Below are 26,986 nucleotides of genomic sequence, written 5' to 3'. Positions count from 1 at the left end.
ACAAGGAGACCCAGAGGAACTCAAGTTGCTCCAGTTTGTAATTTGACAGCAGGGACATGGTACGTTTGCACTCGGGCATAGTCCGGTCCATGTCGCCACATTTTCACCGTTTACACATTGGAATGCAAAAGTGTAGGGCAAAAGATGGCCCTGCATGTTTGCACTCCGCTGTGCAAAGTGAGTAAACGCTGTCTGGCATGCTGGCATGCCAGGCAGCACTTACTTTAAAATGTGAGCGCTGCTTGCCATGCTCGCATGCCAAGTGGTGCTCACAATTACAATTGGTTTCATTTCAGTTGTGAACACTGCTTACCGTGTGCACATGCTTGCATGTTGGGCAGGGTTTAATTGTAATTGTACACAGTGTCTGCCAATCGAGCATGGCAGGCGGCGCGTACAATGGATCTCTCTGGGGTCCGACTGCCTGCTTTATTGTGGAAATGCAAGTTACCTCTCTGCCATACAAATGAGCCATGGTGTAGATGGAAGGCTTTAAAGCCTTGGCATTTACGCCATCCATTTACGTTACGCCTCATTAGAACATGAGCTCCAGAATACTGAAAAAATAGCATCTAACACAACTGCATCAGCCATTTCTTGGGTTATTTTGACCGCACCATAGTAATGCTGTATTTGGATGACAAAAACTATTTCAGGCGAGGAAAAGAGAGTGGTGCCATGCTCAAGAGGTCCTCTCAAGTACATAAGTGTTTTCTCTGTTCGTTTGATTATAGCCATTAACATTATACATTGCTAAAGTTCCACATGGGTTGCAAACCTATACTGATTTTAATACGTGGAAATTGTTCTGATTTCTGCGATTTCTATTTTTTCTTCTATGTGTTACTGTAGTTTGCATTGTGTTACTCATAAATACAAGAATTGATATTTTAGAAAACTGTGCTTGGAGTTTTCTTTATGATTTTTTTTCTGGCAGGGGGATTATGATCGGTCTTCTGTCAGTTGCTGTTGCCAATATCACAAGTATTTTCTGCCTTGTTTTATTTCCTTTTCTTTTAGATGACAGCATTGACCTGGGCTGTTTTATGTCTGCTACTGGCAGCGTTTCCCCTGATGCCTGTTATTGGAAGAGAGCCTAACATCACTCTAGTGTAAGATCAACATTGCTTTTTAAAATTTTCATGACACATTTACCATGCATACAGTATGCTCTGCTGAGCTCTTGTCATAGCTTAAAGCCTTTCATTGTATTCAGAAACACTGAAAAGGGGCTCGTATTTAAGAATTAGAAGTGATGCAATCATTTGGGAACAGTCCTCGAGTCCCTTTTTCTGACGATGCTGGGTTGTATGAACATTGAAACGCTGATCTGCGCCTTTTTGGCTGATTGTGAATATTATAACAGCAGGTGCACACTGTGCCACCTCAGTGGCCTTCCATTCTCGCTCATCTGGTACATGTTCCGGATGCCAAGTCACCCTGGCAGTCATTTTCAATAGCTTTTCAGTCGCTTTTCAAATTTTTAAAGGCATTTTTCCCGTTCTCAAACAGTATACCATTAAGACCATTACAAGAAGCTGGTTTTCATCACTAAGAAGAAGTGAAGTAATTAGCGCTCCAAAGGCAGTCGCAGCAATAATCAGATCAACACATGTCATCCATTTACGCCTATAATGGCTGCTCTTTCTTCTCGTGAATAAGGCGACCTAACTTATATGAATAGATGTTGCTCACACCTATTGTTGAAAGAAACTGGAACAGAAAGAGAAGAGACTATTTCATTGCCAAGTGATGCTGTACCTTTAAACTTGGTGCAGATACACGGTTTTAGAAGTGAATGGACTGCAGTTATGTTAATGGATATTTGTACCGTGCACTATCACCACCGGAGTGGTCCCCTGGCGGATCTGAAACAAAAGGTGGGTAGGTTAGGTGTGTTAGTAGGACAAAGTTTGGAAAAGAGCAAGGGAGCTGTGAAGTGCTGTTGGCCGCTTCAGTTCGGTTAACACTGTTCGCCGAGCATATTGGTCTGTTATTCGGTTCTGAGTCTGTCGTGTGCTTTTTTTATTTAAAAAAATTGTTTATAGTTTACATCAAATTTATAAACTTTTACAATTATTTCATCAACTTTGAAACACTTCATTTCTTAAAAACATCACTTAAAATCATTTTCTTTCTTTGTACGCATCAAGATATATATTCTGTCGTGTGCTTTTGTTTGGGGGTCTGTGTGGTGTGGTGGTTGTTGCGATGGGGTGAAGTGCGTGCGGGTTGCTGCGGCTTTAAGAGGTGTGGTTGTGTTTGGTTAGAGTGTGAGAGATGTGTGAGGAGTGGAAAGGGTTTTAGTAGTTTTTGGGGTTGGTTAGTATCCTTGTTGTTAGGAGAGGTGCTTATTCCTATTGTGTCTCCTTCGTGATTTCAAGAGGGTTGTTTCCTTTTGGTGATTAAGTTTCAGCATGATAAGGCTATCTCATCTCTTTGTCCTTATGTTAAGTTAGTTACTTTCGTGTTTCCATCTTTGCATTTGGCTAGCCCTTTTATCTTAGTGTGTCTTTGCTGCAACCTATGTTTGGATTGATTTACTTGAGAGCTATGCCTGTACCCTACGTCCTTTCTGAGTGGGCAAGGTTGTTGGTAGTGTTGGGCATGTATGTGAAATTTCTATCCTCATGGGGTTGTCGCTTGTGTTCTATTCCACCTAGCGTCGTCTCTATAGTTCCTGTTGGAGTTTCCCTTAGTCGGTCCTGGGTGTTGTCTGTGCCATCATATATTCTGTCAATCTGTTCTCTGTGTTTCCTGTTTGATTGTTTTCTTTTTTCAATTTGGTTTCGAGGTGTTGAAGAGTCAAGTTCTTAGAAGTTTTCTGAATTTGAGGTGGTCTTTGGTGTTTCTTATTTCTTTTGGGAGATTGTTCCAGGTTTTTGCGGCTAGGTGGGAAAAAGAGGAGAGCCCCCTAGTTTTTTCTTGATGTATGGTTTTGGTTCAAGGCGAATTTCATTGCTTGATCTGAGGAGTCTCGCTGGCTTGTAGATTATTTTCTTTTGTAGGAATTCTGCTCCCTGTCCGCTGATTGCCCTGTGTATTGTGCACATTGTTTTGAACGTTATACTATGTTTGATTGGGAGCCATTGTAGTATTTTTAGTGCTGTAGTGATGTGGTCTCTTCTGGATTTTTTGAGGAGGAGTCTGGCTGCTGCATTTTGGATGCATTGCAATTTCTTCAGGAGGTATTCCAGCATCCCGAGTTAGAGGCTGTTTGCGTAGTCGATTCTTGACATGATGAGGGCAACGATTGTCAATGTTTCGTGGGTGAAGGAGAGGAAAGGTAGGATTTTTCTTGTTGTGTGAAGGAGGAAGAAGCATTTCTTAATTATTGTGTTTATTTGTGGTTCTAAGGTTAGGGCGTTGTCCATTAGGACTCCCAGGTTTTTTACTACCTTAGATGGTGTGGGCGTGGTTCCCATTTCTGTTGGCCAGGGAATGTAGGTGTTGTTCTCTTGATTTTTGAATATGATCATGATTTCTGCCTTTCCTGGATTGATTTTCAAGTTATTTGCGCGCATCCAATCAAAGATTTATTTTAGACATTCTACTAGGGTTGAGTGATCGGCTTGAGTATCTTCGATTTTGTAGTTGATTTGAGTGTCGTCTGCATAGTTGTAGCATGTAATATCGTATTTTTTGAAGATCCTGTTTACTGGAGTCTGGTAGATGTTGAAGTATAGTGGTGATGGTGAGGATTCTTTTGTTACTCCACAGTTGTTAACTCATGGAGTGGATTTGAAGGATTTTATCCATACGATTTCTGTTCTGTCTGCTAGGAATGATTTAATCCAAAGTAGTGCCAAGCTTGTTATTCCTATATCTTCCAATCTTTTGATTAGGGTGTCATGGCTTACTGTGTCGAAGGCTCGGGAGAGGTCGAGCAGAATCAGAGCCGAGGTTGTGTTGGAGTGTGTGTTCGTTTTTAGGTCGTCCCAGATGGATAGTAGTGCCGATTCTGTTCCTCTTGCGGGTCTGAAGCCGACTTGTGCTTGGTCTAGAATGTGGTGTTTTTCTACATGTTCTTGGGTTAATTTGTATATTTATGTTTCTAGGAGTTTAGTCGGGTAGAGAATGTTTGAAATCGGTCTGTAGTTGGAGAGGTCTTCCACGTCACCACTTGTGTTTGTTAAAAGTGGCTTAATATATGCTGATTTCAAGGATCGTAGTACTGTCCCCGTTAAGAGCGTCAGATTTAAGAGGTTTCTGTAATATTCCGGTGGTGTTCTTTGTGCATGGATTGATTTGTAGATGTCTGCGGGGCAGGGATTCATGGGTGATCCTGCTTTCTTGCTTTGTTTTACCAGCTTGATGAACGTCTCTACTGATATTTTCGGGAAGTTTTGGAGTTTGTTCTGTGGCTCCTTGTGAGAACCAGTTGGTTGGGTGGTAGGGTTGGTTGGTCTGTTTTGTATGATTTGTCTGATGTCGTTGATTTTGTTTTTGAAATGGTCTGCCAAGTTGTCGCATAGTTTCTGTGAGGCTATTGGAGTGTTGTCGCAGCCTGGTGGGTTTCTCATTTCGTTTATGATGCATTTCTTTTTGTGTGTTGGTGGCATTGGTGATTCTGTCATCATAATGCCTTCTCTTTGCCTTCTGAATTTCCTTCTTATATGATCAGTTTTGTTTCTGAAACTGGGTTTTCTTATCTTGGTCGTATTCTTTCCTTCATTCCAATTCCAGCTTCTTGATGTTCGTTTTCATGGTGCTTAGTAGTGGGTGAACCATTTTGCTATTGTTTTTTTTTTATTGATGGTGTAAAAGGTTTTTCTGGGGAGATGTTTTTGATTGTATTAGCAATCCATTTGTGGAGTAGCTCCTCTTTCCCGTCTAGGTCTGACTTCTCCAGTTCTGCTGTTGAAAGTTTAGTCATCTCCAGTTGTTCTATTAGGTTGCTTGCTTTGACGGTTTTCCAGTTTCTTTTTGTGCTGGTTGGGATATTGAGGGGCTGGATACGGACTTGAGTTGGTAGTGTGATCACAAATGGAATGATGAGATGGTCGCTCCAAAGTATTTGCATTGGTGGGGCCGTAGTGATAAGTTTTTTCTTGGTGAAGATTGCATCAAGGGTGTGTCCTGCCGAGTGTGTTGCCCCTTTGGCCAGCTGTTGTAGTTTCATGTGTGCTAGCTGCCCAATTAGTGAGATGTGAGAGTTGGAGTGTTTTTCTTCAAACCAAATGTTGAAGTCCTCCAGGATTATTAGATGTTCCTGTTCGATGGCTATGTTGGTGATGGCCTTTATGAAGTTGTTGACAAAGGTTGCATAGTATGTCGGTGGTCTGTAAACCAGTATGAATTTACAGGCCGATTCATGGAATTAATGTGCGCTGACATTTTCAACACAAGCGTGCGAAAGCATGCAAAAGCGTGCAAAAGCGTGCGAATCGCAGTGCGAAAGCGTGCGAATCGCAGTGCCAGTGCGAGAATCACAGCGAAACCCGCGCACAGCGATTCATGGAAGTCTGTGCGCGTGTAAATCCATGGATATGTGCCATAATTCTGCCTGGCGCACGCTGGCGAACACGTCTCCAAACAGTGTGCGCTATGCGCACAGCGAAATCGCACATAGCGTGGCACACACAACAAAAGTAGGAGAAACAGAGGGCATGACACGCGGAATGGGGAACAACGCGTGAAAATGTGGGCGTCATGGGGGAAGTACAGGAGGCAAATGCGCAGAACGCCCACATGCACGTTCAAAACACGTATTCATGGATTCAAACGGGGCTAACGCGTGCGCCAAAAAAGACACGCTAATCCATAAACACGTACGCCAGCAGGAAGCAGGCGTACGTGGACCCGTGCAGCACAAAAGTGCGCGCAAACAACAAACAAGCTCAGACGCCAGGATGAATGTACCGTTCCTAGCAGCAGTGGTCATGGGATACCGCAGGAGGAGGAGGAGGATAGTCAAGCCCAGAATTTTCACACCCAGAACCAGCCTTTTTGGGATGCCTGATGACCAGGTGTATGGGAGGTACAGGTTTCCACCTCACATAATACTCGACCTGGTGAGTGAGTGGGAGGATGACCTCACATCACACACCCTGTGCTCCCAAGCACTCAGCCCCCTGGAGAAGGTCCTCAATGTACTGTACTTCTTGGCCACTGGATCATTTCAGCGGACAAGTGCTATAATGGGGGGGTGTCACAGGCCACGCAGTCACGCTGCCTACACCAGGTCTTGGCCATCTTGACTGCACGCCCATCAGTCCGCAGGCACATATACCTGCCCAGAACACCTGCAGAAAGGCAGGCTGCCATCCAGGATTTCTACGGGGTGGCACAATTCCCCAAAGTCCTATGTGCCATTGATTGCACCCATGTGGCTCTACGTCCCCACAGGGCATCAGAGCACATCTATAGAAACTGCAAGCACTGGCATTCCATCAACATCCAGGTAGTATGTGATGCCAAGGGAATCATCACCTCAGTATATGCCAACTATCCAGGGTCCACCCACGACAGTTTCATTTACAGAATGTCAACCCTAAACCGGGACCTAGAAGCTGGGCGGCATGGCGATACATGGCTGCTCGGTGAGTATAAATGCCACAGCACATACATGCATGTCAGATACTGAGTAATGTCACAACCCCACTAATGATACCCATCACCACCTCCCCAGGGGACAGTGCCTACCCTCTGGGCACCCACATGATGACGCCAATTCGGAACGCCACCCGAGTTAAGATACAACACAGCCCATATTGCAACCCAGGGCATAGTGGAGCGCACATTCGGAGTGCTCAAGTCACGCTTTCGCTCCCTTGACCGTTCTGGCGGGCAGCTGTTATACGCTCCCCCAGTAGTGTGCAGGATCATAGTGGCAGCATGTGTCCTGCACAACGTTGCAACATGCCGGGGCCTGCCCGTGGACATGGTGGTGCCCCCACATCCCCAACCACATGCACGCCCGCTGCGCATGGGAGGGGAAAGGGCACGTGGTGAGGCAGCCCGTACGCAGCTGGTGGCTAATTACTTCACCTAAAATCACACCCCTGTGGAGTGCACACAGCCCTGGCACATACCATCTGACAATCAATGATGATGACATAAGGGACAGTCAACTGTCACAACCATACCAGCCTGAGATTGGTCACCTGGAAGTGTTACATTGTGTGCATCCCTACCAAACAAACACCACCAATGCTGTGTCATCAAAAGACACACTTCTATGCTGCTAAATTCATTACCCCCTTGCAAAATACAACATGCCGACAGTGCCATGTCACCCAACCCCTCCCCAGCACCGCCACCCAACACACCATGGCATGTCATGCTATGTGAGAGTAAACAAAGCAATCCCCAAAACCTGACACAAGTGTCACAAAGTACAGTGTCCCTAATGGAAACTGGCCACACACAATATGCTCCCAGTAATGTAGAACTAACAACACACATGACCAAATACTTACCAACAATACAATGCAGCTACACAACCTCAAACATAGCATAAACATGACAGTACTAAGTTAAAGTAGTGGTAGTCTTACAACCTGATTATAATAATAATAATAATAATTTGGCATTTATATAGCGCTACGAACCCTCAGGTATCTGAGCGCTGCTTATTATTACCCACGGTGTGTGGTGCTCATTTATCGACCTCGGAAGGATGAAACGCTGAGTTTGGCGCTGCCGGGATTCGAACCTGCGTTCGCAGGCTCTGCACTGATGTCAAAGCGAGCGCTCTACTCGCTGTGCCACTTGACCGGCTATTATGCCAGCACATCGACCCCTTCCAACTGTACAGTGTGCTGCCACGCAAATGTGTAAGTGCACTGCTTACAACATGAACTCCATGTCCAAAGTAGACGACCTTGTGAAGACATGAGAAATTAACCTGCAAATTAGGAGGAAGACATGGATGCACAAGCACATATTAATACACCATGCAGTGTACAATACAACAACAATATCCACTAGGAATGTATACACAGTATTGACTACAGAATGCCCACACAGCTCATGGGAGTCCAACGTCACTGTGTAAGTCACTGTCACTTGGGCACACCCTTTGCAAGCCCATGGAAACGGGAAGCAGGAGGGGTGTGTGTCTCACGAACCCAAGCATCTAACCCAAACTCAGGACAAGCCTGCATGTGCCCAGCCGGAATACAGTGGATGGCCACGGGAGCCGCACAAGGCAACACACTGTAAAGAAAAATCAAAAATGGCCATGTGGGGGCTGAGGAGGGAGAGGCCACCCAGGAGGTCCGAGGACAGGGTGCGCACCAACAGCCACCTGTGTGGATGTTGGGAAAAAAAAACACCTCCATGGGCTCATGGCCTGCACGGCTATGCCAGTGTGGGAGAACTGCTGCTGTCGCTCTCATCACCCTCTGCTGCTGCATCAGGAGGTGGTGGTGCTATGGGAGGCAGCCCACGCAAAGCCCTGGTATGGTCCTCCATGGCAGCAAGCATGCGGGTGTGGAAGGTCTCGTTCTGGAGGATTATAGTGCGGAGATCCCCATGCAGCACCTGACGTGATGCCCGGATCTCCTCCCGAGTTGCCTGCATCTCAGCTGAGAGCGAACATGTGAGCCGCTCCAGCTGCTGTTCTGTCCTCAAGTTAGTGGAAGCCTCAAGGTCAACAAGAGTCTCCCTGAGGTGATGGAGCTCAGGGCTTCCCTGTGGCCCTGGGACTCTATTGATATCGATTGGCGTAGAGTCTCGAGTGCCGCCCGTCTGTCCCTGTTGGACGCCAACATGTCCTCCCTGTGTGATTGGCAAATTGAGTCTGTTGCCTGCTGTAGTTGCTCCATCTGCCTTTCAGGGGGGACAATGCAAGTGGCCACCCTCTCCATTGCTTGAGCCATCATCTCAACTGATGCTGCCTGTTGGCTTGCCATACCGTACATGGATTGTTCCCATACGGTATTGCCTGGTCGCGTACGGCCACCGCGTTGGCGGGCACCACACCTGTTTGGGGCAAGGCGAACTGCGCCTTGCTGTGCCGGCACTGCCTGAGGCTGCAGGACTGCATTCCCCCTCGGATCTGCTGGCCCAGGAACAGGATCAGATGTTGTGGAGTGTGACCCTGCATCCGTAACTGCCAAAGGCGGACTTACCAACACTGACATCCCCATAGAGGGTTCTACCCCTGGTGCAGGTGGGTTGGACAGAACAAAATCCCTGCCAGAAACACTTACCTGCGACGGCACATAGGTCTCGTCATCCGAATCAGCACCTAAATAGAGGTCTGGGGAGGTGCACCCAGAGACACCCCTGGACAGAATGGTCTGCAGCAAGATTGGGTTCTCACCCACCACTACACCACGTTCCCCACTGGTGCCCGGTCGTGCCTGAGATTGCTCCTGGGTCTGCACCATCTCCTCAACCTAAACAGCATCAAGTGCGTCATCCCCTGCAAAAACATGAAAGACAACAAATGGAAACAGGCATTAGCACCATAGCACACAAATAGGCCTGACAAGCTACAGAACCAGTACATGATTTACACATGTCCCACATGACTATAACCCTCCCATGCATGCACTGTCACCGAGTTGAAAGGGGAGGCAAAAGGCAGACACTGATGACACCAAGATGGAAGAGCAACACATTTGCTGCATGCTGGGTAGCACTGCCATCACACATTGGCCTGTGAGTGGCATGTCCAATACACATACATGACACATGCCATCACACAGATGGCATGTACCATAGCCATGGTACATTCCACAAGAACATCCATATGTCAGTGAATGAGTACTGTCAGCCATCCATGTGAGATGGACATGATGAGATGAAAAATTCTACATAGTGTGACAAAATACGCCTGTGCCACACACTGCAACACATCCAGTGTACAAAAATACAGTGATTGCAGGCCGATGTACACATCAATGGTTGTGCACTTCAACATGACAGGAAACAACTATCATGTTCCACATTCAAACAGGCCCCAAAAATGTATGTGATCAGGCCAATACTCAATCAGCCTGAATGGTCAAATCATTCACCTAACAAGGTAACGCATGTGGGCCAATGTGGGGTTCATCAATGACAGAAGCATGTCAAAAATGTGACAATAGGGCTGAGGAATGCATAGCAAAAGTGGGAGAATTGAAACAATCAGCCTGAACGAACACTGAAAAATACAAACAATGTTGTTGCAAGATGCCACTTCCAGGGCAACTGCCGTAATGTTGCGCTAAATTACTACTGTGGGCAGAAGGGATACTGTCACACCCAAATCCAAGGCCGCTGAATGTTTTGGATGAAGCACATGGGTGACCCATACCACCCAGGCACACACATCCTCACCTGGCACTCATTCAGAACCCGTCACCCAAACAACATACGCATGCATTACACACACATGCATGGGCACTCACCGGACAATGCATCATAATCAGGTAGTTCTCCCACACCTTGGATCTGTTCCTCTGTGACGAAGGCCCCAGCAACAGACTCATGTTCAGTGAGTTCGTTGTCCTCTTGTGGAGACCCACCGCCAGTCACCAGAGTAGTGGCATGATTTGAGGCGAGCTTGTTCTTTGCTCTGCGTTTCAGGTCATTCCACCGCTTGTAGCAATTATCAGCTGTGCGCTTCACAAATCCAAGGGCACTTATGCGCTCCGCGATGGTCTGCCAGTGTGCCCTACGTTGACCAGGTGTGGTCTTGCACCCTGCAGTCACCAACATTTCGCGGCTATGTGCCGACACATAGGACACAAGTGTATCAAGTTCCGCGTCATTAAAGCAAGGCTTCCTTGACGTGCCGGAGTGTGTAGCCGTGTCTGGGGTCTCAGCCTGTTGTGCCAGAGCACCCTTCTTCCTCTTCTTTAAAGGTGTAGCGGATCCAGAGTGGCTTACGCTGCTCTGGTCAGTAGGGGCAGAATCACCGGTGCACTGGGTAGTAGGAGTGTGGGAATGCACAATGACCATAGGTCTTGATGCAGGCATTGGTTGCAGGGTAATGTTGGCAGGGGGAACGTCAGTTTGATGGACCTGGACTGACACTGTCCTGGCTGGGAGAGTCAGAGCTGGGGCGGATGGAGCTGCAGCTGCCCCTGCAGCCTCCCCACCCTGCATACTTGGGGCAGCAGATGACACAGCAGCCCCAGATCCATGTGGCTTGGTGACAACAACTTGCACCGCCACACGTGGCCTAGACTTGCTGACCTGGAAGTCAGTCTGGGAATCATCCTGTGCCAGGTCAGGTGCCACAATGGGCTGGTTCAACAGGGGCTGAGCTGGGATGGTGTCAGCCACGTTTCCCTCAACCATGGAGGGGGGCATGGGTGTCCCTGTTTGTTCCTCCACACATGGGGGTATAGGGGCACCCTGCAAATCCCGGCCACGTCCCCTACCGTGCCCACCACGCCCACCTTTTGAAGGTCGGCCACCTTTGCCTCCCTTACCGATTGGTCGCCTCCCCACCATGGCACTGATGTTGTGCGTATGGGAGTTGCAGTAAACTACTGTCCTGGGCAATTGGGAGTCAAAGGGGTAGGATACTAGATGGAATTCGTACCCTAGTGCTCTAACAAGGCTGTCTGTGACCCCTGGGGGAAGATGACGGGTCACGCAATGCACAGGCAGCCCAAAATCAAAACTAAACGTGCACGCAACCCCTCGTAAACCACGTGCGTGAAAAAATGAACCTGCACTACGCTGTGGCACCCAGAAACACAAAAATAAGCGTATGCGTAATACACGCAGCCTACAATGACCTCTGAAAGGGAATGCGACACACGGGGCAAGCATAGTTGCTAAGTACGTGCAGAACTCACCGTCTGCCTGGAAAAGAACGTGAAAAATATGCACGTGTGCGTGTTGGCAACACCCCTGCCAAAAGAAGAATTGTATGCTGTCTGAGGAGACAGGACAAAAGGAGAAGTGAACTCTGTTTGAGGAAACAGGCCCAACAAAAAATCAGAAAAGAGCTGTCAGAGGTAACAGGGAGTACGAACTAGAAACGCTGTGAAGTAATCGTGTGTGAACCGACAAGAAGTACAGATTTCACCCACTCGCTCTCCACGAAAAGCACGTACAAGGAAATGGCGTCCTACACGTAGCTTATAAACCGGACCACACGTACACGTCAGATATGCGTGTACGCGGGCCCTTTCCTCCAATTACACACGATGACACTCGGACGTGCAGTTTTTCCACATGTGCTCTGTCATCACGTGCTATGAGGGAAACGCCCATGCGTGTAATGTAACTTACGCGCTAAGGCGATGACACTCGTACGTGCAGTTTTTCCACGTGTGCTCTGTCATCACGTGCTATGAGGGAAACGCCCGCGCGCGTGATTTAACTTGCACGCTTACGCGCTAAGGGCCTTTGGTCCAATGAAATCGCGTGCGTGTGCTGACGCGCTTACGCGCTAAGGCCCTTTACTCGAATTACACGCTGGCGTGCAATTTTTTCACGTGCCAAATCACTCCGTATCAAGCTGGCCACGCGAAAACACATGGAAGACCACGCTCCTGCCCAGAAGGCCGAATTACTGCCCCCCATAGCCCTGAGCACGCTCCCACCTGCCATCTGCTGCTGCCTGACTGCCTGCTGCCCACATGCCCTGCCATTTGCTGCCTGCACATCAGCCAGGGGTGTAGTTGCTGTGACCACACCTGCTGGAACAGAAGACTCCCTACTGCGATTCCATCGCTCCACAGCCCAGCCCGAGGACCCAGTTGCCCACCCACTCCTGCCTCTGGGGTTGCCATGTCGGGCACATCTCCATCTGGCACCACTGGCAACCCCCAGCCAGAGAGGCAGAGGGCAACCAGCTTCACTGCCACCAAAGTTGGTGTCCTGGTGAAGCATGTCCTGGGGCATTATGATGCCCTCTTCGGAACATCACGCGCCAACAAGGAAGGACGGGAGAGGATCTGGGACAATGTAGTGGTTGCCATCAACGCGGAGGGGGTGGCAACCCGTGACATCAAGCACGTCAAGAAGCGCTGGGAGGACTTCAGGTCCAGGACCCTCCACAAGGCCCGGCGCCTCGTGGAGGGGGGCCGAGCATGCATGAGTAACATCCAGATGAGGGTCCTGGAACGCGTAGACCCAGTGCTCCACGCCCAGATCCTTCGGAGGCAGACCCGTCTGGAGTTGAGCGGTAAGTGGCCACGCATTGCTGTGTGAGACAGGGCATTTTGCAGTGTGCTGGTAGTCTGATGCTTGCCTGTATGTGTGACATAGGCCATGTATAGATGTGTGTGTGCAGGGACATCATGGTCATGCATGTGAGACCAGTTATGTGTGAACCACATGGTTGGTGCATGTGTTTTAATGCAACATGGGGAGCTCTATGCGGAATGCACACATGAAAGCATGGCTGTCTCTGTTCCTGGACATGGAGGGGGGGGGAATGGGTGCTGATGTCATGTACATGTATGGTGCACATGTGTGTGTGTGTGCCTGAGAAGTGTGTGTGTGACTTTGAAAGGCCATGGATGCATGTGACTTTGAAGGCGACATCTTGGGTTACAGGGGCCCTTCTACATGGATGTTGATGTTGATTGCAGGCGCCGGGACTGTTTCTGCATGTGTGTTGTGTGCATTCACCCATGTGTTGTGGAATGACAGGATGGAAGTGACATTTGACAGTGCCACTCATATGTTATTGCTTCCTGTCTAGGGTATTTTGTACTGTACCCAGATGCTTGTGTTCTATGTCTCCCTCTACGCAGCGTCAAGTAAAGAAGAGGACGGAGACGGCGCTGTGGAGCCAAGTGGCGGGAATGCCTCCACTGGGCGGCGACGCAAGGCCCAGCCACCCTCCCAGGAATTACCATCATCCGGGAGCGAGGGGGCTGGTGCTGCGTCTGCCACAACGGCTGGGGCGGAAGGGCCGGGTGAGCCCCCACAGGGGCTTCCAATGGCAGGTTGGTGGTCACCACAGAGGAGGAGGAGCCCGCTACTGAGCCACACATGGGGCCTGGTGGGGGTAGTACCACTGGTGCAAGTGGTGCAGTCCAGGGCCAGGGTCAGGAGGCAGCACAGGTCACCGCGGAGGGGCCTGTGCATGTCGCTGTCCCTGAGCCTGTGACTGCACCACCATGTACCAGCAGGGAGGCCCTGTCCCAGGCCTGTCCGCAGTTAGGGGAGAGTGCCATGTCATCTGCCTCTTCGCAACGTGCGACGAGGGGTCCCACGAACGTATGGGCTCCGTCCCGGTTGGTGTTGCGTTGCGCACGCGTGTCATTCATGATGACATGCGTTCTTCCTGGGCGGAGAACGCACGCCATCACGGAGAGCAGTGTTGTGACGTGGCACTGCTGGGAGGGGCCCTGGTTGGTGGGTTCCTACATGTGTCGCGCACTCTGGCGGACCTCTCCTCCTCTGTGGAGACTATGCGCCAGTCGTTCTCCACACCGTCTTCTGGCCTAGATTCCACCAGGGCCCCCTGTGGACCTGGCCCGACCAACACAGCCAGCTTGGTGGAGCTCACATCCCTGCCACAGTCGGGAGTCGGCGGCCCAGCAGGGGTGGACACCACAACTGGAGACCAGCTGATGGAGGATGTGCAGGCATCATCAGACACGGCACATGGACAGCAGCAGCAGGAGCAGGCTCTAGGTGGGAGCAATGATGGCTCAGGGCCATCAACATCGGAGGGGCAGGCATCGGCCAGAGGGCAGGAGGACCCAGGAATGGGAGTGTCTTCCATGTGGCACCGGTTGGGCCAGCAGATAGGTGCGGAGCGGCGGCAGGCGGAAGAGGTGTGGCTCACCATGGTCAGGGCGGAGTTCTCCATGCGTCAGGCTTTGAGGCGGGCAGAGTGCCTCGATACAACTCGCAGGGAGTTGGAACAAGGCACGAGTGCCTCCCTGCGAGACCTCGGGGCCAGGATAGAGGCCTGCCTCCGGCAAATAGACATGGAGTTCGATGATGCCCTGGCCCGGGACACCACAGAGTGAGCCGCTGGACTTGCCCGCCGCCATTGTATATAGTTAGATAGTGTTAGGTTTCCTTTCGTTTTTTCTTTATTTTGGTTGCGCTTGGACAATGCACACCGTTTTTGTATATAGTTTTTTATTAGGTAGTATTTTTGATAGGTTTCATTTCATCAGTTGGGCTCATGGACCCTGGATTGTTCATCTGTACATAGTTCACCATTGGATTATTCTTTTTTTTTTATTTTCACCATGGAGCAATGGTTTTCACTTTCTTTTTTCCCTTGGATTTGCTTTGTTGGACTGTGACTTTGGACACCATTTCTTTTGGATTTCTTGTTTTTTATTCTTTTACGGACATGTAGCTTTTCTTTTATTATTCCCATTGTTGTGTGTTGGATTTGGATTACATTCATGTTGTGTTTAATACATTTTTTTCTTCATACTGTCACGCTTACCGGGAGACCGGGGTTCGCTACTCACGCTCTCCCTTCCTGGCGCCTCTATTCGCGCTTTCGCGCTTGGGGAGGCGCCGGACGGAGAGCTCCGGGGACCTGGGCTGCAGCTCCTCGGTGCATGCGCGGGAGACGCGCGGTCACGGTTCCGCGCGTGCGCCGTGGAGCGGTTGCCCGGGATTGGAGCGGCTTGCTGCTCAAGCCTCGCTCTGGGTCCACCGGCGCCCGGCTACAATCAGGCTTGCGTTCCAGGCCTCGCGGGTGCCGGCGGCCCATAAAGGGAGAGTGAGGATCGGGAACAGATTGTGTCTCAACGCGTTCTGTTCTGGATCGTGTACTCGCTCTCCCTTGTTTTTCCAGCGCTGCTTTGCCCTTCTCATCTGCCTGGGGATTCCCTTCCCTTTCTTCCCTGCTGCCTTCAGTTTTTTCCCTTTTGGGTTTGGTTGTGGTTCCCTGCCAGCATTTCTCCTTCCCTGCCTAGTCCCTGTTTGGTTCCCCTTCTCTTTCCTGGTTCCTCTCCCTCTGCCTGCCCAGTGCTCCCTGCCTGCCTTAGCCTCTTCCCACCTCCCTGGCCCAGCCTGTGCCCTGTGGTCTTCTGCCACTGCCTTTCTTGGTGCTTGCTTCCCTTTCCTTTGGACTCTCAATCACCACAGCATCCAGTGCCAGCTTCGGGGGTACGGCTCCCTCTCCTTTGGACTCTCAATCACCACAGCATCCAGTGCCAGCATCGGGAGTACGGCTCCCTTTCCTTTGTACTCTCAACCTCCACAGCATCCAGTGCCAGCTTCGGGGGTACGGCTCCCTCTCCTTTGGACTCTCAATCACCACAGCATCCAGTGCCAGCATCGGGAGTACGGCTCCCTCTCCTTTGGACTCTCAACCACCTCAGCATCCAGTGCCAGCTTCGGGAGTACGGCTCCCTCTCCTTTGGACTCTCAATCACCATAGCATCCAGTGCCATTCTACAGGAGTTCGCCCCTGACTTCTTTGGACTCTGGAGCCTCGCCACCTCAAGGATTCGCTCCTTCAACCTCTCCTGTCTTTGCTTGCACAGTCCCGACGTCACTGAAACTAGGAGAGAGCAGCTTGTGGCGTTGGGCATCGGTCCATCTTTTACCCAGTACCCATTCTGGGTGGAGGAGAGGCTGGTTTCTTGTGTCACCAATTCTTCTCGTCAGTCTGGCTGCCCCGTCGAGATCAACCAGGTATTCAGGTACGCAACTTTTCCGCGATTCTCACCTTAACACATACTTCGATGTGTGGTATTATCTCATTGGTTTCATGCATGTCATGATATGGGTTTTCACATTCACTTGCACCCATTGTGTGTGTGTGACAGACATGTGTTCATTTACATACTTGCCATTGGGGTTGTATCATGTAATTGTCTTTTCTATGTGGGTGGATGCAATACTTGGTTGGGTCTTTGGGCTGGGGAGGCTGGCCATAAGGGCCATGATTGAGGATCGTCATGACCTGGGTGCAGGGGGACATGAGTGTGGGCCTGCTGGCAGGTGCCCTGCACTGCTGGGAGGTAGGGCTGCAGGGGGACATGCCTTGGTGATCAGTAGTGCAAGCTGACGTGGTTTGGCTGGGGCCCCATGCCCATGGTGGATGGGCTGCCTGCGGGACATGACCAGGGGTGCAGGGTAGTCCCCTGTGGCGTGGGCTGCCTGCAGGGGACGTGGAGGGTGTAGAGGGAACACCTGGGAGGACCCACACTGCCAATTCACGTGTAGGACTCCCCGCGCACCCTGAAATACACGTACCCTGCTGAAATCGCGTGTGAGATTTCCCGCGAACCCCAGTAAAACACGTACCCCACTCGCAGAGGCCCTTTCGCGTGTGAAACTTCCTGTGAACCCCAGTAATGCACGTACCCCACTCGCACAGGCCCTTTCGCGTGTGAAACTTCCCGCGCACCCCAGTAATACACGTACCCCACTCGCACAGGGCCTATCGCGTGTGAAACTTCCAGCGCACCCCCGAAATACACGTACCCGGATCAAATCGCGTGTGAATCTTCCTGCGAACCCCAGTTATACACGTACCCCAATCGCACAGGCCCTTTCGTGTGTGAAACTTCCCGCGAACCCCTAATACACGTACCCTGCTCCAATCGCGTGTGAAACTTAACGCGAACACCAGTTATACACGTACCCCGCTCGCACAGGGCCAATCGCGTGTGAAACTTCACGCGAACCCCAGTAATACACCTTCCCCGCTTGGCGTTTGCTGTTTGGCAGCCCTGTAAACTGGTCCAGGGTTAGCGCAGCCCTTTGCGCTGGATTGGGGATTTTGATGGCTTTTCCTTGCGCGAGGGCGTTCTTGGGGGCGTAACTGGCGCAGCGGCAGGGTAGCTGCGCCACTCTGCGCCACGGCTGGTGTTGGAGGCTAAAATCCATGAATACGCTGTGCGCGGAAATCGATTTTAACACACGCGGCTGGCGCAGACCTTCGCACGCGCACACTGTATAAATTACCCCCTTAATGTTTGTTTTTGGATTCGCCGATAGCTGTATGACCATGGTTTTGCAGTTCTTGATAAGAGGTTTGTCTGTTTTTACTTTCAGGTGTTCTTTTGAATGCTATTGCGAGTCCTCCACCTTTTTTATTCTTCCTGTTTAACTGAAGGCATTTGAAGTTGGTGGGGAGGCAGCTTTGTAGTGTGATTCTGTAGTTGTCAGCCAGCCATGTTTCTGTGATGAATAGGATGTCGATGCCATTGTTGCAGAGAAGGTCGAAGATCTCTGAGTGTTTTGACGTGGATCTTGCGTTTATTAGGTTGCAGTGGATTTTGAAGCTATAGTTTGGTTTGTGCTTTATTGTCAGCGTTGTCTTCTGACTGGTGTTAAGGTTTCCTTCCAAGTCGATCTCTAGTTGAAGTGTTGGTACAGATGAGTCTGTGTCGTCGAAAAGCTCTTCTAGGTTCAGTCTTGGATTTATGCATTTAACAGGCTCTTCTAAATTTTGTGGCTGTCAATCAAAGGGTCCTCTTGTTTTGGTGATGAATGGGGTTAGGGCGTCGATTATGTTCTTACTATCTCTAGCCTTGTCCGTTATTCTTGTATGTGGTTGTGTTTGGTTGTTTGTCGTTTTTTCTTTTTGTACGTTGGTCATTATTTGCGAGGTATGGGGTTAGGTATTGGGATTTCTCTCTTCTCTCAGCACTGGTTTTATTATCGTTCTTGTCTGTGGGAGTGTGTTCTGCGGTTGCAAGTCTTCAGAGGTGTTCCGTTGGGTTTGTTCTTTCTGCTCTTTGTCTTTCGTTTGGTCCAATTCGTTTTACGTGGCATTTTGAGTTTTGGGCATTTTTTTGTTGGTTTTTTGTTCGGTTCTTTGTTGCAGAGTTGGCCTTAGTGCTTTTGGTCCATCTGTCTTGTGGTGTTGGATTGGGTTTAGGGGATTTTCCGATATAAGCTTGGGCTCTGCATATTGGGTAGTCTAGTCAGGTGCTATTGCTAGGGTAGTTCAGTCGCTGTCTCGAGTTTGGGCGGTCTGGTTGGGGAGGTCTACTAGTGTTATATCGCTAGGGTATTTCAGTGGCTGCCCCTAATGTGACTCTCCCTAATAATCCCAATACTCTCCTAGAGGGCGCAAGTTATGATAATCACAGTAATATCCTAGAGGGAACAGGCTAATAATCACAATGCTGTCCTAGCGGGCACAAGATAATAATCCCAGTGCTATTCTTTTATGGTGCTTTCTATATGTGATTCAAGTCAGTAAGTGGTAAACTCTAAAGAGTGTGGTGCAGTCTAATAATCACAGTACTATCCTAGAAAACGCACGCTAGTAATCATAGTGCTATCCTATAAGGTGCAAGCTAGTAATCACAGTACTATCCCAGCGGGCGCAAGCTAATAATCGCAGTACTATCCTAGAGGGCACAAGCTAATAATCACAGTACTATCCTACAGGGTGCAAGCTAATAATCACAATACTATCCTAGCGGGCACAAGCTGATAATCGATCGTATTACTGTTCTTTTGTGGTGCTTTCTAGATGTGATTCAAATCAGTAAGTGGTGAACTCTAAAGGGTGCAGTGCAGTTTAATAATCACATTACTATCCTAGAAGGCCCCACTAATAATCACAGTACTATCCTAGCGGGCACAAGTTGATAATCACAGTACTATCCTGGAAGGCACAAGCTAATAATCACAGTACTACCCTGGAAGGCACAAGCTAATAATCGCAGTACTATCCTAGCTGGCACAAGCTAATAATAACAGTGCTATTCTTTGTGGTGCTTTCTAGATGTGATTCAAGTCGTAAACTCTAAAGGGTGTGGTGCAGTCTAATAATCACAGTACTATCCTGGAAGGCACACGCTAATAATCACAGTAGTATCCTGGAAGGCACAAGCTAATAATCACAGTACTATCTTAGAGGGCACAAGCTAATAATCAAAATACTATCCTGGAAGGCACAAGCTAATAATCACAGTACTATCCTAGCGGGCACTAGCTAATAATCATAGTACTATCCTAGCGGGCACAAGCTAATAATCACAGTGCTATCCTAGCGGGCACCAGCTAATAATCACAGTACTATCCTGGAAGACACAAGCTAATAATCGCAGTACTATCCTGGAAGGCACAAGCTTGTAATCACAGTACTATCCTAGCGGGCACAAGCTAATAATGACAGTACTAGCCTAGCGGTCCCCAGCTAATAATCACAGTACTATTGTGGAAGGCACAAGCTAATAATCACAGTACTATCCTGGAAGGCACAAGCTAGTAATCACAGTACTGTCCTGGAAGGCACAAGCGAATAATCACAGTACTATCCTGGAAGGGACAAGCTAATAATCATAGTACTATCCTGGAAGGCACAAGCTAATAATCACAGTACTATCCTGGAAGGTACAGGCTAATAATCGGAGTACTATCCAGGAAGGCACAGGCTAATAATCACAGTACTATCCCAATGTATGTAGGTTTGTTAAGCGGCAGGGTTTCTGGCCACCTCCTACCTAGTTTATCACTGTGGGTTGACGGCTGGCTACTGGCTTCCCCTGCTGACACCTACGGACACAGTTTGGAGCCGCCTCTGTAGGAGCTTCCCTTTGCCTTGGGGCCCTTAGCCGCAGGGGCTACCAGGCAGAGGGCTGCCCTGGGAAGGTTGCTTATGATCGTTGGATACACCAATCAGGGATGGTGGGCGGGCTGGGAGGCTGGAAGGAAAGGGAAATGGATGCCAGGGAGGGGGCTGGAAGAAGGGTGCACACAGGCTCTAGTGACTCAATCAGGGGCCAAAATTCAAATTTTAGAGCCCCAGGAGGGTCGCTCTATCTTCTGCTGTCACCTGTTGCCAGGGCAGGAAGGAAGCAGGGCAATGCAAAATACAGTGGGCCAATTGGGTCTCGGGGGGCGGGATGGGAGGTGGGAGGATTCGAATCGGGAAGGATGCACGGAGGGATCAGGAAACCACTTGCTGGGGGCTGTGAATTAAATGGAGGCTCTCACTCACCTGCTGCTTGGAGGGTCTTTCTCTAAAAGATGTTTTGCTTATATATGACCGTCTTTTGCTCCTGATAAGTTCGTTAGTACACCAAAAAATCTTGAAATTGGCAGGCACGCATTGCTTCTGCACTCTAACCAAAGCTCCTATAGAGTTGCAAGCATTTAAAAAACATCTTGCAGAGATATTTGTATCTTTCCATGTTTGTGGGCTTCATTACGTATGTATCCGGCCTCAACACTGGGAGATCACAATGGCGCAGTTGGCCTCCTAACTCTCCTCTCCATCCTCACCATCATCCTAAAATGATTTGCGTCCGACCTATCAGGCAGACACCAGGCTGTAGAGATGGACTCATTCAGATCCAGCCGACTCCCAGCCAGTGTGGGGGTCCCCCAAATGCCATCCTCTCCTCAGTTTTCTTCAGTTCATACATGGAAGCTTTGAGAAATGAGCTATGCATCAGTATGCTGCTGACACCCAGCTGTTCCTTAATGTCAGTGGCCCCCAGGACATTGCTCGCCTTCGCAAATTCCTTTCTATCGTCCAATAATGGATGTCAAATGCCTACCTCAAGCTGAACCCCACCAAGAATAGATTCATCTTTATCGGTCCCCCCACCAACGAACTCATTCCACAATGGCTGGACGAAATGCTCCTGGAAGGATTCACCTGCAGCTGTTAAACTCAGACAAATCCATGGGCGTCATTTTTTACAGTAGTCTCTCCTTCCAGAAGCATGTAGCCAAAACATCAACCTAAACCTCGCAGCTACATAGTTCCACAAACTATAACATGAAATCCGTTATCCCCCGCATGACTTCTACATGGTGGTCCAAGCACTTGCGATCTCACACATCGACGGGGGAAAACGTCCTCCTTACTGGTATTTCCGCCACGCATCTATCCTCCGATGCTGCAGCCTGCCTCTTTACAGGTGCTTTCAAATTCCAACTTATCTGCCTAAAACTGCACAAAAATCACTCACTCTCCCTCTCCGCAAGGATACTTTTCATAACTACATGTATCACTTACATATCAGTCCCAAACTGAACGCTAATGTCTAAGCTAGCCCTTAAAGAGACGACTCGCAAGCAGTCTTTCTCCTGCCGTGCCCCGACCAACTGGAACTTAATCCCTGCAGATGCTCAAAAGGCCCTCACCATCCTCCAGTTCCGCAAAATACCAAAAACGTGGTTCCCTCAAGAATATGTGCTGAACAAATATAAATCCTTCCTCACACCAACATTATAGTACTGCTTTACTGTATAAAATGCCAAAACCATGCTAGCACGCTCCTGTTATAAAGAGCTCCACTGCTCTCAAGCTAGGTTTGCGTTCTAAGCAATAATAAAAAACAAATAATTCAAATAAATGAGGTAGCTGGCACAGTGGCAGTTGGTTGCTTAGGGCGGAGGTCGACGCCTCCCCTCCAGAGAGTTCACTCTTACTGCAGTGTAGGCTTCCAGCGCCATATAAATGAAAATGTATATGCTCAATTGAAGCAGGAGACAACAAAGGTTTATCCCAAAGGGACCATCACAAGAACATGTCTTGGAATCTGTACCAACACTAGCCAAGGGTCACACAGCATCTTTGAAATCTAGGCACAATCAGGATCCTCATTCGCTATATGAAATTCGAAAGCAGAGTCTTTTTGTGGCTTAGATTGTAAACCATGGCTCCAATCCCAGCACTTTCTAAATGTTCAATTACATCTCTGTGATCCAATTGAACCAGTGCCACAAACAAAAGTCACTGCTTTGGAGTCTCTTGCCTTTTATTACACCAATATTTCACTTACCCTATGTACAGACACATAGCTGGACTCTGGAGCCGAGGCCCTCAGGACTCGTGCGGCGTTGTTGTGGCCTGGTCCATCCTTGGACGAGCGTGTCAGCTGCAGGTATCCAGCAGAATACGTTGCCCATAGGCGCAGTGAAACCGTGGAAAGGACTCAAGGCACAGAACTCCAAAATTAATTACAAAGCCTAGAACTACATCTCCCACAATGTAACAGCAGGCAGTTTAAGAAAAACGGACCAAGTGCCATGACGGTGGAACCTAGCACCACCAAAGAAAGAAAGAAAATATCTATATAAAATAGAAATGGCAGATAAAATGGAATGGTTACCGAAGCCAAGCCGGCAGGTTCATGAAGAGATAAGAGATGGAGAAAGAAGTTTCGGCATCTGCCGTTTGGGGTTCATAAGTTACGCATCTGACCTTAACCCTCCTGTTACTTTTTGCAAACAGTATGTTGTGTGTATGTCTCCCCCCACCACCATAGTCGCCCGTTTGCTGTGTGATGTCTCCCCCCACAGCCATAGTCGCCCGTATGCTGTGTGATCTCTCCCCCCACCCCCATAGTCACCCATATGCTGTATGATGTCTCCCCCACCCCCTAGTCACCCGTATGCTGTGTGATGTCTTCCCCCACCCCCTGTAGTCGCCCGTATGCTGTGTGATGTCTCCCCCAACCCCATAGTCACCCGTATGCTCTGTGTGTGTCTCCCCTTCCCCCAGGTCGCCTGTCTGCTGCATGATATGCCCCCACCCACATAGTCACCCAAATGTTGTCTGATGTCTCCCCCACCCCCTGGTCTCCCCTATACTGTGTGATATCCCCCGACCCCCACTCCCTTGCTTTCCCGTATGCTGTGTGTCTCCTCCCACATCCCTTGGTCACCTGTTGGCTGCATTACTTGCTGGCCATCCTGTTTATGCCACCTGATTTGACTTTATGCATTGTATGTGCCGCCGCCCTCAACATAGGGTTAGGCTGCTTGTCTGTGCAACCTATACTGACTCTTTGCTTTACATGCTGCTGCCACCCTTCAAGATGGGGCTGGCCATCATGTTTATGCCACCGGATTTGACACTATACATTACTTGCTGCTACCGCCCGACAATATGGAGTTGGTAACATGTCTGTTCATCACAAGCACTTATGTTAACTAAGTAAGCCTTCTTAACAGTGCTGCGACGCCCGAGGGCAGTTGTGCGCTTTATAAATGCAAATAAATAAATTGTGTAGCGACCCTGATGAACATTACTAATCTTTACTGCCAAAGAAAAAGATAGCAGTTCGAAGGATATTTTGGGCAAGGAGGTAATGTTTTGAGTTCGTCTGCAGACTAGAACAGTGATAACTATGCAGCTTTTTTTTTTCTCATTCAGGTTCGAAAAAGTTGCTCCCTTTGACTATGAGGTCAAGCCATAGCCTATGAAAAAGTGTCTTGTCTCGATTCCTTATAACTTAATATTAGCCCTTTGTCCAAAATCGTACTCTAACCTTTCACTGCCCCTACTTCCCAAAAGAAAAACATCAACAACAAAAAGAAACGCTAGAAAGCCTTTGTGCAAATATCCACTCAAGGGGATGGCTGCTGTCTCCTGACCCTAACCGTCACCCTATAAGTAAAGGCCTTTGACCATAGTTCCAGGTCAGAAAAGCCAGTTCCTGGGGTGCCTGGAGATTCTTCAGGTGTTTTAGCCCAGATCTCACTCTGTCTTTTACCACCCAGTGGTTCTTTCAGTATCCCTCCCACCCCCCCACCTCCCCTTGTGAGGAACTCATGGTGGCAACAAGTAAGACAGACACAAGTGATCACAGTTCAAGGTTGTTTATTGAACAATGAATGCTGTATGCAGGTTGGAAAAACGCCTAATCTAAACCTAAATCTAAGATGGGAGCAAGCGTCGACCATCAAATGAAAAATAAGGCTGTCCTAGTGGCATTGTGTAAAAATTAAAAAGGCCTATACTAAGAAACCTATTGCCAAACCTCACAACTAATACAAAAAAGGAGTGTGGGATAATTCTCAAGAAAAGAAAGAAGTGTTCTCAAATAATATGTCAGGATGTGGTAGTATGGGCCTCACTTCTTCACGTTTTGTGCGTGGGGTAAGATGGCAGTTTGGAGCACAGTACAGTCTCTGGCTCCTCCAGTAGAAGACGACAGTTCTAATGGCAGTTCTCAGAACCGTCAATGGCCAAGTCTCATTTCCTTTGAAATTCTCTTGCCTTTGGGGCCTGACGCGTTCAACTAACCAAAAACAAAAGTTCCTTTAACAAATGAAAGTTACTTTCTGAGTTTTGCTGGGTGATGGGTTCACCCCTGGACCCCCCTCTTCTGGGGGCTGACCCTTCTTTGTTTACCACAATTTTACATATCAGTTCTTTTCTCCTGAACACTGGATGAGAGCTTCACCCCTGGATCTTCCTCTCCCGGCTCGGACCCCTCTTAACTGTTAGTACTTGGGTGATGGCTTCACCGCTGGATCTCCCTCTGCTGGGCTCAGACCCGTCTTGACTGCCAGTTTTTGTATGATGGCTTCACCCTTCGATCTCCCTCCGTCGGGTTCACTCTTGCCGTTTCTTAACTTTTACTTTCACTTTTCCTTGGGGTGACAACTTTCATCCTTGGATCCCCCGGATGTACTGTGGCTCTCGATCAGGGTGATAGTGGCTCACCCCTGTGCCCCCCTCTTCTGGGCGCTGACCCCTCTTTACATTCAATGTTCTCTTTTTACACAGTTCAATGTTTGCGGGATTCACTCCCCTTTCTATCACAGTGCTTGTAGATCAAAGTCTTTCGATTGTACTGAGATTTTGCTTGACCCTCAGTATGACCACTTTGACCTATTCCGTTGACTCTCCTATGGCCTACGGGGTATCTGTAGTTTCTATCATATGGGGCTCGAACAGAGTCTCTCGAGTTAGAACCCACGTGGTGCCTTTTTCCCTCTGCAGCTGGTCTCCCCTTCAATACTTGTCACAGTTCTTTACACAGTTCATTAAACTTGATTCAGACTTGCCACTTTGCGATTATCAATAAACACAGCCTGGTTCTTATCGGCTCTCCCCTCAACTCACCGGCTGTAATGAACTGCTTGGCTATCGCCTTCATTGGAGTCAAGGCCGGTACCACGGTTGCGGGAAGCTTCCCTCGCTCCTGCTTACCGGCATAGGCTTTCCCGTGTACTGTTGACATCTGCTGCAAGACACTTGTGCTATTGTTTACGGTCTTAGACTCTCTTCCACGAATGTTCTGCAGGCCTGGGATGAAAAGGGCAAGGTCACTTCTGTCCTTGCCACCCTCTCAATTCCTGCCACCTTTCCCCTTCGTTTGAACTGCCGTTGCGCTGTCTGCTGTGCTCGCTTTGCTCATATTTTGCTCTTTTGCTCCACCTTTTATCCCTATGAGGAAAGGAAAGGGCCATCAGGTGTGTGTGATTCTGATTAATTTCCTGACTCTGCCTGACCCTGGTGTTGGGACGTGTCAGGTAAACGGCCCTGGTGTTAGTCTGTTCTCTTGCGCGTTGTGTGAAATTGTTTGTTTTAGAAAAGGAGGGTGGTAGAGTTCCTGACAGTCCTATGGGGTAGGATGGAGAAAAGGCATTGTCGGATTGTCCTATGGGATGGGATAGGGAAGGTTTGTGAGAATTCGGAAAATGATAATCAGAAAGACGGGATTGGTAGGGTTTGCAGGGTAAACGGGAATAGCTGAGATTGGAAAATGAACAAAAGGTATTGTGGGAATTGAAGTGTTTCATCTGAGCCTTTTGGGAGTATAGGAAACAACAATCGGAGGGACGTGGAGAAGAACGGTTGGAATTCAAGTAGGAATTAGAAAAGCAAGGTTTCTGGGATAGGTAATTTCTGGGAACAAAGGACATTAGGATCCTAGGGGATTGGTTATATACAGAGAGGTGTTGGGTTTCAGAAGAGTACGTTTATTGGACTGAAGGGAGGTCGATTTGGTACAGCCTATAAAGGCTTCATAGACCTAGTCTTCGCCGTCCCTCTCTTCTGTATAATACTGCGTCTTACCTGGGGTATCCCCCCCCCCCAAGCATGGCCCACGGGTTCTCCTTCCCAGGTGATCCTCTCCCTCTCGTCCACCCCAAGGGTTGGGATCTCAGAGCGCCAGCCCTTCCCATGCCATCTGAATAAGGGATTCTCAAGGTTTTTTTGGGAGAACACCCTCAGGTTTCTCACACCCCTTCTGGGGTTCTCACAGTCTCCTTTCCAATCTATGCTCCTCTTGTCTCTACCCACTCTGAAGTTCTTTGTCTTTCCCACCTTCTTGGGTTCTCTTAGTCTCTCCCCCACTCTTAGGCTGTCTCTCCCCACTCTGGGGCTCCTCGTTTCTGCACTCCGCCCTCTGCGATATTTGCTGTCCCTCCCCACTCT

At 49.0% G+C, this 26,986-nt stretch overlaps 1 protein-coding gene across 3 annotated transcripts in view; it reads left to right on the top strand.

Moving 5' to 3' along the window:
* The window catches only part of PIGN (phosphatidylinositol glycan anchor biosynthesis class N), a 1,975,532-nt gene that overhangs the window by 1,147,470 nt on the left and 801,076 nt on the right, over window positions 1–26,986 (top strand). For all 3 annotated transcript variants that reach the window (XM_069613664.1, XM_069613662.1, XM_069613663.1), the window contains one exon: window positions 1,021–1,112. In XM_069613664.1, coding sequence (XP_069469765.1) covers window positions 1,021–1,112 — 92 coding nt within the window. The remainder of the gene's footprint in view (window positions 1–1,020; window positions 1,113–26,986) is intronic.

The sequence above is a fragment of the Ambystoma mexicanum genome, chromosome 5p (genome assembly GCF_040938575.1).
Source record: "Ambystoma mexicanum isolate Mex_15411 chromosome 5p, UKY_AmexF1_1, whole genome shotgun sequence".
NCBI classification, from domain to species: Eukaryota; Metazoa; Chordata; class Amphibia; order Caudata; family Ambystomatidae; genus Ambystoma; species Ambystoma mexicanum.
The sequence above is the reverse complement of the archived record's forward strand: the minus strand, read 5'-3'. Positions and strand labels throughout refer to the sequence as shown.